The sequence below is a fragment of the Lagopus leucura genome, unplaced genomic scaffold (assembly GCF_019238085.1).
Source record: "Lagopus leucura isolate 7727_CA_CO unplaced genomic scaffold, USGS_WTPT01 Super-Scaffold_100045, whole genome shotgun sequence".
In the NCBI taxonomy this organism is placed as follows: domain Eukaryota; kingdom Metazoa; phylum Chordata; class Aves; order Galliformes; family Phasianidae; genus Lagopus; species Lagopus leucura.
The window spans coordinates 3436532-3456812 of record NW_024962292.1 but is presented as its reverse complement, the minus strand read 5'-3'; the positions used below and the strand labels follow the sequence as shown (position 1 = coordinate 3456812).

At 41.3% G+C, this 20281-nt stretch overlaps 1 protein-coding gene across 7 annotated transcripts in view; it reads left to right on the top strand.

The window, feature by feature from the left end:
- Positions 1 to 231: 231 nt before the first annotated feature.
- STAU1 (staufen double-stranded RNA binding protein 1) overlaps positions 232 to 20281 on the top strand; it is a 33273-nt gene continuing 13223 nt past the window's right edge. For 5 of the 7 annotated variants that reach the window (XM_042884720.1, XM_042884718.1, XM_042884719.1 and 2 more), the window contains exons 1-8: positions 232 to 290; positions 4123 to 4189; positions 9190 to 9464; positions 9853 to 9977; positions 11348 to 11504; positions 13003 to 13141; positions 13796 to 13961; positions 19542 to 19640. In XM_042884720.1, the coding sequence (XP_042740654.1) occupies positions 9272 to 9464; positions 9853 to 9977; positions 11348 to 11504; positions 13003 to 13141; positions 13796 to 13961; positions 19542 to 19640 (879 nt within the window). In that variant the 5' untranslated portion in view covers positions 232 to 290; positions 4123 to 4189; positions 9190 to 9271. The remainder of the gene's footprint in view (positions 291 to 4122; positions 4190 to 9189; positions 9465 to 9852; positions 9978 to 11347; positions 11505 to 13002; positions 13142 to 13795; positions 13962 to 19541; positions 19641 to 20281) is intronic. The other 2 variants (XM_042884722.1, XM_042884721.1) reach the window with 1 other exon arrangement.

Below are 20281 nucleotides of genomic sequence, written 5' to 3'. Positions count from 1 at the left end.
TCCCGCCGACCCTGGCGCCCGTTGGCCGAAAGCGCGGAGCGGGGCGTTTCCCGAGGAGGCTCGAGCGCTTCCGATTGGCTGCCCGCCTCCCCCGCCTCCCGCCGCGGTGGCGTCACTTCCTCCCCGGCCGGAGCTGGCCCCGCTCATTCTCTTTAGTGTTTGCCCTGTGCCCGCCGCCTCCCTCCGCCGCCGCGGTCGCCCCCCGGCCCCCTCGGGACCCGGCCCATGGACTGAGCCGCCCGCTGGCCCGCCCCCGCAGCCGGCCCGGGAGCCGCAGCCCAGGCAGCCAGGTGAGGGGGAGGCGGCCCGGGCTCCCCCCGGTAGCGGGGCGGGGGGTGGCGGTGGGGCCTAGCGAGGCCCCGGGGAGGGGCCCGGCTCCGCTCCCCCCGCCCCGCTCTCGGCCCTGCCCGGCCGCTCGGAGGGGCGGCCCTGCCACGGGGGGAGCGGGCGGGTGGCGGGGGCGCGCCGCGGGGCCGCCCCTCCGAGCCTAGCCGGGTCCCTACCGGGAGCGGCTCCGGCCCCCGGCCGCCCCTAACACCGGGATGGAGCCGGCGGCGCCCACCGGGAGGTGACGGCGGACGGAACGGAGGCTGCCCTCGGCGCGCCCCCGTCCCGCTTCGGCGCGGTGGGAGCGATGGCGGCCGCCCTTGGAGCGGGGCCGTGTGAGCCGGGGGCTCTCGGCGTGCCCGCTGCCCGGAGCTGGACGGCGGCTGCGGCTGTCGGGGTGCAGCCCGGCCCCTCCGCTGGCTGTAAGGACGGCGCGGCGGCCCGCGGTTTTCTCCCCGCGCACGTCGCGGCGCGCAACCCGAGGCTGCGGCGGGCAGCGCTGCTTCCCGGCCCCGTGCCGTCCTCTCGTCGCAGCAGAGCTCTTTCCCCGTTTCTCGCTCGCATCATGGAGTTTCTCAGGGGCTGTGGCAGCAACAAGTTCCTGTCGCATCCTTGCTGCTGTCTGCTCCCAGCTACACGGCTCGGGTCCGTGTGTGTTCTCTGCGGGGTGGTGCTGTGCTGGGAGCGGTGACAGTCGTTCCTATTGATCCGTGGGTTGGGGATTTTCTGTCCTTTTTCTACCAGGTTAAAGGGAAACCTGGGAGGAACGTCATAGGGAATTGATAGGCAGTGAGGTGTATCAATAGCAGTGAAATGAGACACCTGCATAGAAGGCCCTTGCCTGCTTTTAGAATGGCATATTTAAGGAAGTTCTGAAATTCTACCAATGATGTACAACTGCACTGCACGGTTGCTCTGTCCGTGCTGACAGATCATTGTTTTTTATAAATCTTTTCAAAGTGAGTTTTAATAATACAGCCGTGGCTGTGATGAAGCAAAGCATTCCCTGATTTGTCCATTTATCATCTCATGATGAGATATCCTGATATTAAGCAACAAATCTGTGTGTTCAGACTGCTGTGGAGGTGATAGCTGTCATAACTTAGCCAGGCGAGCATCACATCCTGAGGAAAGTTTTGGGAGTAAGTGGGTCCAGTTTTTTCTGCACGTATCATTTTCTGATATTGGCTCAGAATTTCATTTCAGAACTGCTCTGAAGTGTCTATCCTAGAATCATAGAATGGCCTGGGTTGAAAAGGACCACAATGATCACTTAGTTTCAACCCCCTGCTATGTGCAGGGTTGCCAACCAGCAGACCAAGCGAGATAACAATTCTTTGTGATTACTTTAAGTAATTCTTTGCAAATTTTCCTAACATGTATCATCAGTCATGATTTTGCTGTCAGTCAGGCAACATCTGAGGTAGTTGGTGGCAAAATTAAAAGTATTCATAGGTTGAAATTAATTTGGGGTGTGATAACCATAACTGTGCAGAGTCAGAGCAAAATAGAAATCTGTGCTTTGTATTCCATAGCTCACCAAAAAGCAGTGATTTGTTCTGAGGGCATGCAAAGCTTTTAAAAAATTTTAACACTGTGTTGTCCAGAATCCATGCTGGGGTTCCTTATTCTTGAGAGTTCTTGGAGATGTGGCTGGAACCACAGAGCAGATCTGTATATTGGTTACCGTGTGAGCTGAAATTGGTATCTGTGGCTTTATGGCCCGTTGTACTTCTGGGTGCAGCAACCAAGTTCTGTGCAGCACCTCTTGACAGCAGCACACAGCTGGAAGCAGCCATCTGAGTGAGCATTCATCTTCCTTGGTGATCGCCTCATCACTTTCTGGTTTATTCTCTTGCATTGTGTTTGGAGCTGTAAGGTTTATGTGCACATCTGTTAGCTCCCTCTATTCCTTCAGATTTTACTTTCAAATGTTAGCCTTTCATCAACTTTCTCTAATTAATGACCCGTGCCATTGCTTCCGAGGTGTTCTGTCTAATGGTTTTCTCTCCTTGAAGTTTTCTCTTACCTGTTTTTAGAAATAACAGCACCTTTTCCTTTGCTGATAGCTGGTTTTAAGATGCATCTTGTCCTGCCCAGATGCTATAGAAAAAGATTTGTTGAAGAAGAAGGCACTGCTCAGCTGTGCTTTACACGCTGTGTAAATAGCCTCAGGTCTATAAAGTTTGAAGTGTTGTTTATCTTTATTGGTGGAGTGTATTTATTTACAGTTCAGTTGTGAATAGTCAGGTATTGTTGTTAGTGCTGTTGCAGAAGCCAAGTGCTTTAGGATTCTGTGCTATATATACACAGAGCTACTGATGTGCATTTTTCAAATCTGTGTTAGGAAATGAACCGTCTCAGTAAACCTGATGGAATTTGTGGAGACGTGTTTTTGGATGGAATTTGTGGAGACGTGTTTTTGGTGCTCCCAAATGAATATGCAACAAAAGGAGGCTCTGCCACCACATCCGAGTTATTTACAGTTCCTTTAGAAAAGGATGGAGCACGGAGCTTTTCTGAAGGGTGTTTTGCCCGGCTGCGATGGGTGCACAGCACTCTTCCTCAGTCTGCAGCAACAGGTGGGAGCGTGGCTGCACCGGCGGCTGCTCTGCCCTGCCTGCATGCTGTAGGTGACTGTAGGTGTGCACTGGGCTGAGTGAGAGAGCAGTGACAGAGAGGACAGTCAGTGAGTGCTGTGTGTCCCACGGGTTGTTCTGGTTCTGTTTGGTCCCACCTTGGGTACTTGCATCCATTGGTAGAGGTTGGGCTTGGGCTTTTTTTGGTCCCTGTCAAATGCATGCATTTCAGGCAACCCTCCTGCTTTGTGAACAATTTGTCACTAATGGGGAAAATTAGTCACCTTTGCTATGCAACTGAAGGGGCAGCAGCTGTTGAGGTGCCTTGTGTTGTGAAAAATCCTGTTTCAGAAAGAATTTTTTAGTTTAGATTCTTGTTTTCTGTAGTAAAACTCCTAGAATATTGTCTATGACACAATCTTTAGCTGCTCATCTCAACCTGTAATTTGTATCCTGTTGGCTTTGTCTGGTGTCTGTTTCTCATTCTCTTCTGCTCTTGTATCTAAAAAGCCCTTTTCTGCTGCTGGCAGTTCATGAATGGGTGCACAAAAGGGTTTAATGAGACATGCCTGCAAGCTGTGATAGGCAGCTAAATGGCATGTGGTTATGTGGCTCTCTAGATGTGCATGTCCTAGAGAACAGAGCACCTTCCCATATTCTGCTACTGACAATGAATAAAATGTGTTTCTTTGAGAACTTGTTCTCTGTTGTGTTTGGAGCACATCTGTGCTAGATGTCTGTGAGATCCCCTTTTTCCAAACCTGATCTTTGAGCTCCAGGTGCTGCCCTTCAGTGATGGGAAGGACTGGTTCTGGTAGAGCTGGGCTGTGTGGTCCCTGGGACAACAGCAAGGTGTTGCATTTGTGTGCAGCTGCAGCTCTGAGGCCTCATTCCAAGTGTGTGATTATCAATTACTTAAATTTTGCCAACAGGTCGTCTCCATCACCCACAGTGGTGTGGTGCATTGCAGTCCTTACTATTAGAAAGCTCTATCTCCATGCATTTTGAAGCCTGCCACATGTTGCTCTGTCACTTTATGTGTGGAGAAAGATTATTCTTTTCCATTCCAAGAACTGTGCTTTGCTCGTGGACTGCTGTTGTCAGCTCCAGCTTGTCAGCCCCTCCTCTTCAGCGTACATGAGCCCAAATCCATCCGTGTTTCTTAGAGGATATACTTTTCTGAAGCAAAATGTTAACTCTCTCTTTTTCCTTCTAGGGATTCTCCATCATAAGTACCCTATTCACAACTAAATCCAAATCTCCACTGTCTGGATCTCCTAAAGGTACAGGAAACTTACTTAAAACGTTCAAGTTTCTTACCTTTTACTTGCATTATATTGGAGAAAGCACTTGTTGTGGTGAAGTCTGATTAACCCCAGGAGGTGTCTGTTTTGTGGCTCTCTGTGCAACACTTTGGCAATTGTGATAAAGGAAAAAAAAACATGAAAATTTGAGGATTATCATGAGGATAACATTGAGACAGCACTGTCTCAATAAAATTTAAAATACTGATGTCTGATTTAGCACAAATAAATACACAAAGGTGGGAAAGGAGCAAGTTATGTGATTTACTGCTGCCTGTGATGGTATGTGCAACATGTGAGTGTTCATCTGTCTGTCAGTCGTAGTCAGCTTGTAAGTCCTAGCAGTGACACAAGTGTTGTGCAGGGCTTGGGTGATCTGTTGTAATAGTTGTCTTGAAACATTTGAAATAGTTGTTAACTTCTGATTACATGGAAAAATCACCTGAGATAGCAGCATCTTCATTTCTCCATTCAGTGAGCCAGCATATGTAAGTTGTTTTTTTTGAATGCGTTGGGGTTTGTAGAGCCATTGCAGAGTAGGGAGGATGTTATGCTGGGAAAGCATTGTAAACTCTTTTTTTATCCACAAAAAACCTGTAATTGAACATTCAATTAAGTGCAGTAAGTTCTTTTATCCTAGTGAAGTATTTCACACAAACCAACATCAGTTCCATAAGCTACGTGAGTAACTGAGAAATTAGACACAAAGTCCTAATTTACTTTATCAGAGTGTGCTTTGACATTGCTTGTAGGAAGGAGGTAAATGTTTTTTAAAAGCAAACAATATAGGATCATAGAGTGGCCTGGGTTGAAAAGGACCACACTGATCATCCAGTTTCAACCCCCCTGCACATAGTGCAAGGTCGCCAGCCACCAGACCAGGCTGCCCAGAGCCACATCCAGCCTGGCCTTATATATTGGTATGTGCCAATTTGTAGCATGTGATCCTGTAAATTACTGCACAGGGTCTGAAATTGTGAGAAATCCGTAAATTGAAGCTTTACAAATCACCAGATGTGTTAACAGCCAAGCAGCAAAGGTGAATTTATGAAACGCTGCCTAAATTCAATCTAATCAACTCTGAAATAGTTGTGAATGGCTGATAACTTGCTGGAAGTTGATTAAATTTTTTGGTTAGAATATAAAAGCTTGAGATCAGTGAGTGAAGGGGAAATCAGAGAATGACAGTGTGACAGTGATGTACCAGTTGATCTAGGAAGAAGCATTAAGTGTACTTAATGCTGACAGGTTAAAATGATGCATCAGTTGGAAGAGTTTCATTGTCGTAGCATTTTAGCTGTCTCCCTGGTAATAAATTTCTGTTCAGCTGTGGAAAACGCCCGGCATGCCCAGCTCTCCAGCTACTTGAATGTCGTGGGGATAAACCCTGAGCTGTGGGGTGTTCTGCAGGTTTAAGATGTCTGCTCCAAGTAAAGATTCAGTTATTGATTCCTTAAAATTTCGGTTCTGTTAGATATTGCTGCTGCTACTTCCTCCACCTTTAGAAGGAGTCATGGAAAGGAACACTCACGTGATCTTGTTGAGCACCTTTTTTTCTTTCTTGTTATATTAATAGTTCCAGAGGCCAAATATTTGTACAGTAGTTTTGGTCATCAAACCTGGTTACACGTGTAATTGCAGAGTGTTTTGCAAAGAGTGGGTGGGTCTATTGGAGTGTTAGAGATGCTTAAAGCAAGCTGTGCTGAAACTTGCGATAGCTGACTCCTCTGGAAGTCTTTGGATTCCCAGAAGGAGGGCTGAACTCTTCCCGTTTTTGACTTGTCAGGCTGGAGGAGGTTGTGTGGTGAGTTGTGGGAGGTGTGCTTCAAAGCCGTGTTTAAACATGGCTGGGCAGCTGGACTGTCAGAGAAGCTGGGCAATGGTTCCCACGCTGAGGACAAGCATGCTGTGAGCGATGGATGTGTCTGCAGTGACTTTTTTTGTCTGGTTGTGGAATGCGAACAGCTGAAGCCTATTCTCAGTTGGGTTGGTTTCCAAAACTTTGTTGTTTTAAGCACTAGGATGTGAGCTTAAGTCTCCAAAGACTTTGTGAATAATGCCTGAATTGTTTATCCTGAATGTTATTCTAATTAGAGGTGTTCAGAAAGAAGCTTTTTTGGACTGCATGCAGATGACTTTCTCTCTTGATAGAGTGAGATCTGGATAGAAAATAGTCCAGACTGTCCTGGTGTGAGGTTCTTGAGTATTCTGCAGTAAATACAGCAAGTGAACTAATAATATCCTTGTTGGGGACTTACTGTCTTGGAATAAAAAATATGAGGGACCAGCATTAAGGTTTGCTTAATATGAGAGTGAAACAGCATGAAGAATAAGTTGTAGAAGTTAGTAACGTTTTTACAGCTGAGCTACTGAATGTAGTGCTCTCTCTTTACATAGAATGATGTTGGATTTTGCTCTAAAGCACATACTGACATCCTTGAAACAGTTGCTGTGAGTAGATGTCTGTGGTTGTGGAATATCTGTGCTGTTCTGTGGATATGCTGATAGAATTCAGTTTGTGTCCTGCAGTAGTAGCAGGTTGTTTTGCATCCAGGAGCCTGAGACATCCAGTAGAACAGTGATTTAGAGTATCCTCTGCTAAGCTGTTTCTGGAATGAGGAGTTGTGCTTTTATACCATTTTTAATGGCCATCCACAGTTTATACAATTGCTTTATGAGCTTACGAGGTGAGTTTTGAGAAAAAAGAAATGTAAGAGGTGGACTTCAGTACACCACAAAAATGATGGAAAAATCGAATACAATATACAACAGAACTCATCAGTGAAAGCTGAAATGTCTTTATGTGCAAATTTTACATAAGAAAATGCAGAATTGCTATAGAATTAAAATATCCACTGTTAGATTCTACTTCTTACAAAAGACTTTTGCAGATTTCTAGCCAGATATGTATTTGATGAGATGCTTATTTAGCAGAGCTTTGCTATTGAAAGTATATGATTCTTCTCTGCATTGTGTGATAGTTGACTAGAAAACTATTTTAGTATACGTATTTTTGGTGTTGAAATTCCACATTCCCAATAAACGTATGATTGCAAGTAAGTGAAGAATAATGTCCTGCTTTAGAAATGAAGCACTTCTAGGCAGAGCTCTGAGAAAAATGTTTCAGGCTTCCTTTCCAGCATGATCTGAAAAGATCCTGGTGTTACTGATTTCTAAACCAAAAATTTTGGTGTTCTCAAAATGCGGGGATCACAAATTTCTGAGCTTTGGTTAATGGGAGGGATGCTGCACTTCAGCAGTAAATGATCATTCACTTTTTATAGGACTACAAGATCACTTATTCGTTTGTGGCAGTTGTTGTATTGTATTTGAATATGTTCAGGGTTTCTGGTAATGCTTCTGGGAATGAAGCTATTATAAAATGATTACCCCAGAGTCTTAGTCTACGTACTTTTGATCTTTGTCTTTCAATTTCTCTGAGCTCCTTCAGATAGGACTCCCCAGTGCCCTTCCACAGTTAGATGCACCTTGTGCACTCTTTGATAGTCAAATACAGCACTTACTTGAGTATAGGGAGCACGTATAGATGTTGTGAACTAACAAGGTCTTTGAATTAATTTCCCAGTCTAGTGAAAAACAAAGCTATCCAGCCAGCAGTGCGGTAAGCCTGATGTGTGTATGGTAGCTCTTCAAAGCTAAAATGTTCCAGATGGCAGATTGGTTTGTATGTGTTGTTTTCTGTAGCTTTTTTTCTTACCAGATAAAATCTTTGTATGAGTGTATTACCCTGAGTTCTCCCCTCAAAATTGTCTTTCAGTACCAAACTAAAAGCTTCACTCTGACTCACTGCTGCTCCTCTTACACTGGGAGCCCATTCACAGGTTCAGAATTGGAGGCTTACTGAGCACTGGTGGAGTTGTGTTGCTACTAATAGCTCCCCGGTGGTATCTGGAGCAGTGATTTCACTTGTACCCTTCATCTGTAATTATGTCAGGGGGAAAAAAAAAACACCAAAAACCTTTGTTCAATGCCCTAATAAAGTCTGTGGCAGATGAGTGTGTGCATCCATGTGTGTGCATTTGTGTGTAAAGTGTATTTACTTGGCTGTGAAATTCATTTTGAACAAATTGATATGTGGATAGTAAGTGGATATGGACAGCTGAGCTCTGGCAGCAATGATAGCCTCAAACTGGCAACCTCCTAGTGTATATTTAGGTTTAACTGTCTGAGCATGAAGATAATGTTGCATCCATGTGTAACAGAAGTCTAACAGTAATTCGTCAGTGGAGGAAGGACCTATCACAGTATTTCACTGTGCCTGCTGCAAGTGCATTGCTTGGAGGTGTCTTTTTCTTACATGAACATTGCCTATGAACACACTCAACCCTTATTTACAGGATTGTAAGGCTGAGTAACTCTAAACTGATAGCTTGGAACTGTGACTGACACTTCATGACACGAGTAGAAGTATCCTTCAAAATGTATGCCACTTACAATGTTTATAAGATCATCTTTTTTGCACTAGAGCTACTTCAGCATTTTTCTGCTAGACATCAGTTGTGTTCCCTTGTGAATGATCAGGTGTTCTCCTCAATGATCCTGGAAAAAAAGCAAAAATACATGTTTATTAAAAAAAAAAAAAAGGACGTGTTCTGAAGAATTTCTCCATAAAGAATACATTTGTTGCCTGCCCTTCCAAGCTAGAAAAATAAATAAAATAAATAAAAATAAATTGAAATAGTAAGAAGTGTAATCTGCTCATGCGAGTTGCTCTGTGCTTACTGTATAAGCAGTGGTTATCAGTTTAAGTAACAGGATTTGTTTTGTAAGGTGACTCAGTGTTGTAGCAGTCAGGAAGTTAAATAAGCAAACATAAATAAGACTCTTATACTCCTTTTAGAGTTTAGAGATTGACATGTGCTATTAAAACTGATGTCTGAGAGACTTACTGCATACCAAATGGAAACAAATGCTAAACATTCAGTATTAACTTTTCTCCTTCCATCTTTATGTTTTAGGTCAGCAATTCGGTTCCATTGCTGAGTTTGCCTGCATTCAAAGCTCTTTGCCTACAGTAACTTGCTCTGGTTGGAAGTGAACATGTCTCAAGTTCAAATTCAGAATCCTTCTACTGCCCTTGCAGGGAGCCAAATATTGAATAAGAACCCATCTCTTTCACAGCCACTGAGTATTCCTTCTACTACTAGTTCTTTGCCCTCTGAAAATGCAGGTAGACCTATCCAAAATTCTGCTTTACCCTCTGCATCTGTTACATCTACCAATGCAGCTGCAGGTGAGATTGAGTATCTATTAGCAGATGTATGTATTTTTGATGTCTTGGACCTATGAATGTTGTAGAAGTAATACTTACCCAATCACAGCAGCTTGTAATGCTTTCTCCACACTGAACAGAGTCTGCCTGAGACAGACAGAGGCACTCTTTTGCACAGAGGCCTGTTTGTAGTACTGAAAAGTACTTAACATTTTCGTACACTGCTTGGAGGTCTCAAGGTTCTTCAGGGAACATGCTGTTGCTGTTTTGGCTAATGACCAGAACTATCTAATCCAGTGAACGTATTTTTGGGGGGTATTGATGCTAAGAAAATGTAGGATTTTTATTTAAAATGTTTGTAGATTTTTTTGCTACCTGCTCATTTATCTGTTTTTATGTAATCTCTCAGCTCCTTCTAACATGGCAAACCCCAAAGAGAAAACCCCAATGTGTCTTGTGAATGAGTTAGCCCGTTTCAACAAGATTCAGCCTGAATATAAGCTTCTGAGTGAGCAAGGTCCAGCTCATTCAAAGGTACCTATTCATATAAGTTTCTTGTTTCTCTTCTTCATGCTCTTGTACTTTTTTAGTGGAAAGGCAAAGCACATGCCTTTAGTTGTAAATCAAATGAACCTGACTGTCCTAATTGTCAGGTATTTGGAAAACAAGGATCTTAGTGTGTGTTTTTTGATGCCTGAAGTACAATACAGTTAAACAGTGCTGAACATTCATCTGGTCCAAAACAGTTAGATTAGCAAAAGAATCTTTGGTCTATAATGGTGAGGATATGGAAATGCTTAGGACAAGCCAGCACGTGGTGTTCATCCGATGTCACTGCAATCTTGTACGCTATGTTAAAAGCCCAGTAATATGCAGTTTGTTTGGTGTTCTGTTTACCCATAGAGAGAGAATTTCTAAGGAATGCAGTAAGTATAGAAGCAATTGGTGTTACTTCAAAGAACAATGAGGATGTGAGTTTTAACGTTATTAAGCTTTTTAATTCTCATTGGAGGTCTCTATTGAAAGGTCTACTGAGGTCAAGGCATACAAGGAAAATCAGCCTGGGCTACACTTATTTAATCTGACACCATCTCCTTAAGGTGTTGTCTGGAACAGTGTTAGTGTTGTACGCAGGAGGAATTGCCTTTGATGTGGGTAATGCTGAGAATTAAAGTCTTTCAACCCAAACATGCATAATGTCAGCTTCAATGTGCAAAGCAGGCAGGGCTTGCCTTTGCAAAAAGTAATGGAATAACATTCAGAGCATCTGTTCACTTGTTTTCATTCTGACTGAAATTAAATTTCATTTAATTACCAGAGAGACTTTGGCTTTCTGTTGTCTGAATAATTTGTGAAACTTTAGGGCAATATGTATCCTTCCTTATCTCATATAAAAAGAGGTATCACAGCATTGCTCTATGATCAGACAGCTTTGCAATCCCTTGGGGACATGCAGGAGGCTTTTTGGTGCAACGTGAACTTACTGTTCCTCAGACTACTGGTAAATACGGTTTATTTAAAAAAAAAACCAAGGTGTAAAACAGCAAGTTGTTGGGGGATAAAGTGATTTCCAAGGCAGCTGTTCTGATGGGTGTTGACATACCATCTGTCCCTGTTGTGGTCACCTCTGTATGCATTGCCTCTTCTGTTTTACAGCCTGTATCATCTCATGCAGTATGCAGGATAGTGCTAGCTGCAGTTCTGTGAAATTCATAGTTAAGTAATCAGGGATATCCTGTAGATGTCCCAGAAGTTTAAAATGTGGAGTTGGCATTAGTAAAGGAAAGCATTGCATGCTGCCTTCTCGACTTCTGCCTCAGTAGAAGACTCACAGTTCCATGGAAGGCAGTCTAATAAATGTTGTAAATTCTGAACCCACTCATAAACTGTTTTCTGTTGCTCAGGTGTTTACTGTGCAGCTGACTCTCGGGGACCAGCACTGGGAAGCTGAAGGAACTAGTATTAAAAAAGCGCAACATGCAGCAGCTGCCAAAGCCTTGGAAGGGACGAAGTTCCCTAAGCCTACAGCTCGTCCATCTCGTAGTGAAGGCAAGAATCCAGGTATGTACCTCACCAAACTGATATAAAGAGCAACAAACAAAACCAGGGTGGAATTTAGCTTTCTGGTTTTAACATATGTGTGAAGTTGCATAAGGATTAAAAAAAAAAAAAAAAAAAAAAGGGTGATGCTGACATTATGTTCTGTGTATTTAATAATAGCAATAGTTGGCTTTTTGAGAAAGTCATTTTGATATTTAACCTTTGATCGTGGTAGGCATCATAAAAATTCAACAAAAATTAACAAGTTAAAAATACAGATATTTTTTTTGTCATGTCACTCAGGCTTTTGAAGAACCTACTGCTTAACTTGCTGTTTCTGTTGTATTGCTTGGTGGAATCTTTGAAAATTTTTTATCATAATCTTAAAAAACAAACAAAAAAAACCAAAGCTATCAAGAATTCAATCACAGCAAAGAATAATATTTTTCATAGGTGGGTGAATTTGGCAGTTTTTACAGGATAGTTCAGGAGCTTGATGATAAAGATTTCCTTAAAAATTTGAGTGAACTATTAAATTTGTGTCCAGCAGTTGATTCAGAACTTTGGAAGGTGCTTCATTTGCATTTCTTTAAAGAGAAGTAGAAGTGGAGTTGTAGAAGAGCATTTAAGTTGTTGCTGTGTTAAATCAACTTCTTATTTTCTAAGATTGCTTTGAGGATGTGTCTAGAATGTGAAGTAGCTTCTCATCTCAGCTGCACGTGTGACAACTTTGCACGTCACTTGAGTTGAAAGCTCTCTAAGGATGCCATTATTCCATTCAGCAAAGGGTAAAACTCTAATCTTTAACACCAGCTGTATTCTGATATCACCTACATTCTTTCTTTAGAAACACTTGGTACAGCAAACAGGAAAAATACTTTTTTCCTGTTATCCTGTAAATTATCAATTACTTTTTTTTTTCCTATGAATCTGTTCTGTAATTTTTCTTTTTTTTTTTTTTGCAATTGCTTTAAAATTTTCCTTTACGTTTATGTGACTGTTCTTTATCAGATGAGAATAGTCAGTCCATTACTCATCCACATGAAAAAATGTTCAGAGCCACCAGCAGCAATATACCTTCCTTGTCAAAAGGCAAATTGCAATTTGAAAGGGAAGAGTCATAAAAACCTTTGTTAGTTGTTGAGTACAAGAAGAAATACTCAATTGTTCTCAGTAAACGACAGAAGCCAAAGATATATGCAGCATGTCTGTTAATTTCAAAGGTCAAAAGATATTTTAGAAAAAGAAATTGCTGCTCTGCACAACATATTAGCTGTGCTGTAAAAATCAATCTGTAGCTTAACAAAGCTTCACCAAATAAAAGAAAAAAGTGTATAGGAGAATTGGCACAGTTGATCTAGGCTTGTAATTTAATGTGCATCACACATGTATTTCTTTGAGTTCTGAATATGAAATGGCAAAGTCCAGTCATCTTTTTCTCTGTTTGGAGGCAGGGCAGAGTTTGTATTGCTGCAGTCTCTGGTGACAGCTGGACAACTCTTTATTCCTTTTTATTTAGACAGTGTAACCCCCACAGTGGAGTTGAATGCGCTTTGCATGAAGCTGGGAAAGAAACCTATGTATAAACCTATTGATCCTTACACGGGGATGAGATCCACTTACAACTATACAATGAGAGGTGGTACTTACCCTCCACGGTATGTATTGTATGATTTTGGGGTTTTGCAGGCTATTGTTTTAACTTCTGCTCTCTTCATCTGATGTCACCTGAGAACTACTGACAAATGCAAGTCTGAGGCAAAAAGGTCTTGATCAATACACTCCATGTAAAACTGCAGTTTGTCTTAACTGTGTGGCTTCTGTGGGAAGGGGAATGTGAAGGAACTGAACCAGATGATGAAGTGTTTTGAAGGACACTTGGATATATTTGGCTTCATGAAGGGAATACCTTGTATTTCTTGCATTTCCTTTCTGTGTATAAACAATTAGATGCTTTTTCTTTTTTTTTTTAATTAACTATTTAAGTTGCAGATTCAGTTTAAAGAATGTTCTGAGCATTGAAATGAAGAATTCAAAGCTTGCAGGACTAACAACTTTGTCAAAGCATATTATATTGTCCTTTGCTATTTTAGTTTGTTATAGAATATTGTAAAATAAGAAATGTCAATAGTCTCCTTTACATATATCTCCCTAAAATCTTTTAGACTGAAAATTTGGCTTTTTAATACTTGTGCTTGTGTGCTGAGAAGTGGTTACTGATACCCAAGGGATTCTTCCACATACATTTTATGTTTCTGTAGGTTTGCTTTGTAGGCCAAACTGTTTACTTATGTATGTTTATCTCTTTATAGGTACTTTTACCCATTTCCTGTTGGGCCTTTACTTTATCAAGTTGAGCTTTCAATTGGGGGGCAACAGTTTCATGGGAAAGGAAGAACAAGACAAGCTGCTAAACATGATGCAGCTGCTAAAGCACTGAAAGTTCTACAGAATGAGCCCTTGCCTGAGAAACCAGAGGTGGGAATGGATCAAGTGTTTTAAGTATAAATTGTTAAGATCATTGGAGTTATTGTAGATGTTTTTTCCAAATTGAGAGGAAGATTGTAGTTATGAAATTTAATTCCATTAGGAATGTTTCTGTACTTGTATCACTAGAAACAATTTGATTGGAATAGTAATAATTTTCTATAGAACTAGAAGTTTCCAAAATTAAATCATTTTATTAATTCTTCTGCTGCAGTGTATTTCCACAGCAATGCTATAGGCCTCTGTCAGATGTAATAAGCACTAGAGCTTATATAGGAAGCAATGTCTTACCAGTTACAGATCATATGCAAACTTCTGAAGCCATCTAAGCAGGGCAGTTAGGTTCCAGTACAGGCAACACAGAGGTCAGACACAGGTTTCCTTCCTGGGCAAAATTTCTGTGTGACTGTGGAATGAACAACAGAACATGAAGAAGAGCTTAAAGGAAGTTCATGGACATAGTAAAGTTGTGCACAATGTTTGATAGAAATAGTAAGAAGCAAAATCGTATCCCTTCGGATGTTTACGGTGGCTTGGCACTTCTCATTCCAAGATCCTTGCTTTTTATTTTATTTTAATTTATTTAACATTCTTAGGTGGGAAGTCTCATTGTGTGCACGTGAGTTTCTGGAGCAGAGGTGACTGTGTGCAACCTCTCCATGTGTGCTGAGTATGTCTGGTATCTCTACCAAAGCTCTCAGTGTAGGAAGCATGTTGGTTACAGTCTGACTGTGCTGGAAAAAAAAAAAAAAAAGTAAAATAGGCAATTAGGCAAGAATGTAATTGGGGAGTTTCAGACTGAGATTGAAAAAAAAGTGCAAGTGACAGAAATTAGTGAGGGAACTCAGAGAATATGTTGTGAAGGCAACAGATATTGAGTTAAAAATGTTAAGTGTTTATGGGAGAGACCACTGCCCAGATAAAGGAAAAATTGTCAGATCTGATGTTTTTAGAAGAGCCCTAGGAGGCACTGCAGTATGGAACAGGTTGGAGTGTAGGTGGTCAGGGACAAGCTGGGGGTCTTCAGCAGGTGGGATCAAGCCTGAGGGAGATATTTTCCTTCAGTGCAGGAGGACCCCAAATTTCAGACTGTTGTCATTCTGTCACTGATCCATAATGATCGGTTTTTGCACTCGTTGTCTTAAAAGATGACCTACTGTCCTTGGCAGTTTGTGTACTGGGCCCAAGGAGTCCAACTGCAGAAAATCGTGGGATCACAACTGAATTCACTTCTGTTCACTTCTTTAGAAAAACTTACGTGCAAGTGATTTCTTGACTATTTGTGAAGTTGTTTAAAGCTGAGTAACATGGGCTTCAGAACACACGCTGTACTTCCGTGTGATCACATATTCTTTATTATAGGTTGTCTCTTCCAGTGTAAATGGTGTGAATTGAGAGATGAGGGAAGTAAACCTAGAGAGTTTTTTTTCTTGTTTGCTCATTTTAGGGACATGACTGGGACATTGCTATTGTGAATTATACATGACAAGATCAGAGAATTATTTTATGAATGGAACAGTTGCGGGCTCCTTGAATTCTGTTTTGACTCTGTTCTACATATGCTGGGCAGGTCACTTTAAGTACACTTTCACAAGAAACATGTCCTTTTATTTTCATTTATTTATGCTTGGCTTCTACTGAGTGAACATTAAGAAATAGAGCTGTGCTCTTTGAACAGAATGCTGTTTTATAAAAAGCACTCAAACCAGATCTTAAATTTGGTACTTCAGTAACATGTTCATTAATATTTGTGATTCTGGAATGGCTTTGGGTATGTCTGAGGGAGTTACTATCTTTGTAACAGCTTTTTTGCACTAGACAAGATGAAGAGAAAATAAGCAATGTTTTACCACTAAGCGAACGCTGTTCAGTGAGGCAAGATCACTGAAGGATGCAACAGTGTAAGATCCAAAGAGATTCCATTACATGTGCATATAGTGAAGGCAAATTAAGATTTTTTACAAGCAGACATAGTCCTGATACTTCTACTTGTCACTTGATGTTGCCAGTAATTATCCTTTGAAACGTACTTATTTTCATGGATCCCATTAGTGTGTGTCTGTATATAAAATGTGTAACCTTGAGCTCCCCTAATTTTAGCCAGAAAATATTCAGTGCTGAAGAATGAATCATTGAGTAAAACGAGTAGACTTAAAGCATAAGAATAACCATTTACCATGCCTTCTTAGAGCACAGATTTGGAAGCTGTGGCAGGAGAAAGATTTTAATAAAATTTGCTCTCAGTTGGGCAGAGCACTGCCTGAGCAGCTGATCTAATTTTAAGTTGTCTGTGCTTTGAGCAGGAGTCTGTAGTAGGAAACCTCCAAAGGATCGTTCCAACCTAAATTAGTCTGACTGGAGCTCAGGCATGCTGACAAGGAGGCAGAGCAGAGTTAGTTGCATATTCAGAGACAGAAGTAATAAAGCCTAGATTTAAAGCTTGGAAAGCAGTGTTTTGCAGCACAGTGCTCAGACAGAAATTCTAACGTTTGCCTGAAAACACTAAACCCAGACTTGCTTCTATGTATTTTTTTCCATTTATCTGTTAAATATCAGCTGTTCTTTATAACTTTAACATGGAAGAAAATACTGATAGCTCTGTTGAAATCAATGTAGTTCGCATCAGCAGTTTTCATAATTTGCTTATAAGCAGTCCTTGAGGAAGTACGTGTTGAAAGACTTCCTAGAAAAGGGGGGAATCCCTTTTAAAGGAGTATATTGCTTTTGCAGTTTGTTTAGGAGCTTTGTAATCTATGATTTTTTTTTGCTTCACTGCATGACTTTTTCAATTGATAGAGGGGGGATCTAAAAACTTGTTAAAAGCAAAGTGGAGGTTTGTTTGTGGTCTCATTCTGATTTAGAGGCATAATAGATTCCTTGGAGAGGAGTGCGCATGTGCAAGCTACTTTAAAAGCAGATTCTGTAGGCTATGTGCCTCCATGCTGCTGGGAAGGAGGAAGAAGGTGGGGGTGTGATTATCTTTGATTTATTAAATAAACTGCTCCAGAACAGAAGTGGAGGCAAAATAATTGGTGAAAGAGCCATAGTCTGTCAATGTTTTGACATTAATTTACTCTATTAAAATAAGGACACTGAGAAAAATACCTCTTTTAAACCATTTGAACAGACTTGAAATATGTAAAGAATATACAAATGTAATATAGCAGATAATTTTATGCTATATCTTTGTTTTGTTTTGAAAGTATTTTAAATGGAAAAATAATCCAATGAAGAGAGGCTCTGGTCATCTTGGCAAGGAAAAATGTGGGAATTTCATAAGATTGAATATATCTGGGATTGCAAGGAAGGGAAGAATATTTGTAATGAAAGTGATTGTGCAAATGTTTTTATAGTAAAGTCAGTGACAGGTCATTCTTATCGATGCTGGCAATAATGTGCTGTAACACACCCTGATAAAATAAGGCCTTAAGAGTTCAAATACCTTTTCTGGGATTATGATGCTATTCATTTTTAACCTACCACTTGCATTTGAAATGGATTTTAGAATACGATGATGGAGATTTTTGGCACCAATAGTCAATCTTTCACCTGCACTGTGCCTCCTGCTGAGATGTCGTGTGTGATTCTTGGAACTTAGGTACTGCCTGCACATTTCTTGTGTGCTGCAGTGTGCTTTACTCCTATGGGAGTGGTGCCATCATGTGGTCTTGGTTTTCACAGACCTGAAGGTTGCTCCGTGTATTGGAAGATCAGAAATATTAGATGTTATCATAGGGACAACCTAAAGTCTGCTGGGATGCCAGGAAGGAGTGTATGTATTCTATTTAGTTTGGAAAAGGCTTCCTTAAATGATGGGAATTGAAAATAAATGTCTTCGCATTCTGATCTAACTTGTTAGTAACAGATATTGAGGATGCTTGCTACCATCAAAACTAGATTTAATCACTCAAGCTCACTAGCATATTTCTGCTGCTTCAATAAAATATTTAAATCATTTTTGTTAGCTGGTTGCACAACCAGTATTGCAGTATATTGTAATTGGTGTAATTGTTGCTATTCATCTTTATCATAATCTTTCCTATATCACTGCTGAACACTTAGTGTTGACATTTCTCTGTTGCTGTTACCATGCCTATTAGTTCATGTTGATACCAACATCAGTGAAGACATTTATGGAATCACAATCAAAATTTTATTGGGAGATGCATAGAAGTGCCTGTAGGTGAAATCCACCTGGCACTGCTCTCCTTCTAGCAAGCTGTATCTAGCTGCATCTAAGCTGTATTCTAGCTGTGTCTAGAGAGGAATAATTGCATGCACTGGTACAGGTTGGGGGATGAGCTGCTGGAGAGGAGCTCTGCGGAGAGGACCTGGGTGTCCTGGTGGATGGCAGGTCGGCCATGAGCCAGCAGTGTGCCCTTGTGGCCAAAATGGCCAATGGCATCCTGGGGTGCATTAAAAAGAGCGTGGCCAGCAGGTCAAAGGAGGTGATCCTTCCCCTCTGCTCTGCCCTGGTAAGACCTCATCTGGAGTACTGCGTCCAGTTCTGGGCTCCCCAGTACAAAAAAGACAGGGATCTCTTGGAAAGAGTCCAGCGGAGGGCCACGAAGATGGTGAGGGGCCTGGAGCATCTCTGCTATGAGGAAAGGCTGAGTGAACTGGGTCTGTTCAGCCTTGAGAAAAGGAGACTGAGAGGGGACCTGATCCAGGTCTATAAATATCTAAGGTGTGGGGGGCAGAGTGGTGAGGCCAGATTCTTCTCAGCAGTGTGTGGAGACAGGACAAGGGGAAACGGACATCAGCTGCAGCATAGGAAGTTCCGCACAAACATGTGCAAGAACTTCTTTAGGTGAGGTGACGGAGCACTGGAACAGGCTGCCCAGGGAGGTGGTGGAGTCTCCTTCTCTGGAGATGTTCAAGACCCGTCTGGATGCCGACCTGTGCGACCTACTGTAGGTGCTTTGGCAGGGGGTTGGACTCGATGATCTCTGGAGGTCCCTTCCAACCCCTACAATTCTGTGATTCTGTAAGATATCAGAAGTGTATTTGATTTAAGGCAAGTTTCTGATGGCATGCTCCTCAGATGATTAGAAAAATTCATAGATGAAGAACTGGCAAGAGAATGTGTTGAATGACAGATCTGTGCCGGGGTCTGATAAGTCATCCTTTATTCACATTGGTCCCATTCTCAGAATCTTCATTTTTTTTCTTCTGGCCTTTCTCTTATCTGATACTGTCTTAGTACTTTTGGTACAAATGTCCAATCAGCATATGAAAACTGTATTTCATAAAGGTACTTCCATTTGGAAAGCAGTTCATTTAACACTTAATTTCTTGTTCTGTAGATAGATTTTAAATCTATTGGCCCATATTCCATTTATAGTTTTTCTCCTATCATGAGCACATGAAAATAAGGAGGTATGCTAGCTTTTACCCAACACCTTAAAAGAGCTTCCTAAATTTCAGGTCTGTAGTACGTGTGCTGCATTTTTGCACGTTCATGTAAAATGGCAGTAAAAGTTAAACGATTTGAGAGTTCAATAAACTGGTTGGATTAATCAAATTCAATTTAATAGGATCTTTATTTTAAATAGAGTATGCTTCTTTTAGGTTAACGGAAAAGAACCAGATGATGAAAATCTCAATAAATCTGAAATAAGCCAAGTTTTTGAGATTGCACTTAAAAGGAACTTGCCTGTGAATTTTGAGGTATGTTTATTTTACAAGCTCTAGATCTGTTTTCATTAGAAAATTAAGGCTACACGTTAAGTAGAGTCTTTTCTAGGTAACCCAAACAACTGACTTTAACATGCCTTGTTAGTTGTGAGTACTTGTTCATTTTTTGACAGTCACCCCAGTTGTCTCAGAGTTCGTAAGGTTAAGTGACCAAAGAAATCCAGCTGTTCACCAAGTCATGCACTAAAATCATAGCATGAGTGAACAGCTATGCTGTGGTTGTCTGTGCAATCTTTTCCAAGTTTTTTTTTAAAAAAAAACAGTATTATAGTGTAAAAACAACAACAAAAAAACGAAACACAACCCCATATTAAAGATTAGAACACTGAAGCACGAAGTCAAGGCAGAAGAGTTGTAACTTGCTCTGAAGGAGCTTATTTATGGAAGTATTTTCTTAACTGAGCACTGATGTGGACTACCCGCAAGTTGCAGAATCTCAGATAGGTTTCTTTTCTTGCCGTGAGGTACCTCATGTGCATCTTACTTTCCTTTCCCTTTGGCCTGGCTGCTTGCTGCCTCTTTGCCCCTCCTTGATCATTTAATTACCTCAAATCAGTAGCTTCGATAGGAGCGTTTTAATTGCACCAAAATATTAATTTATTGTGTTGCCTTCC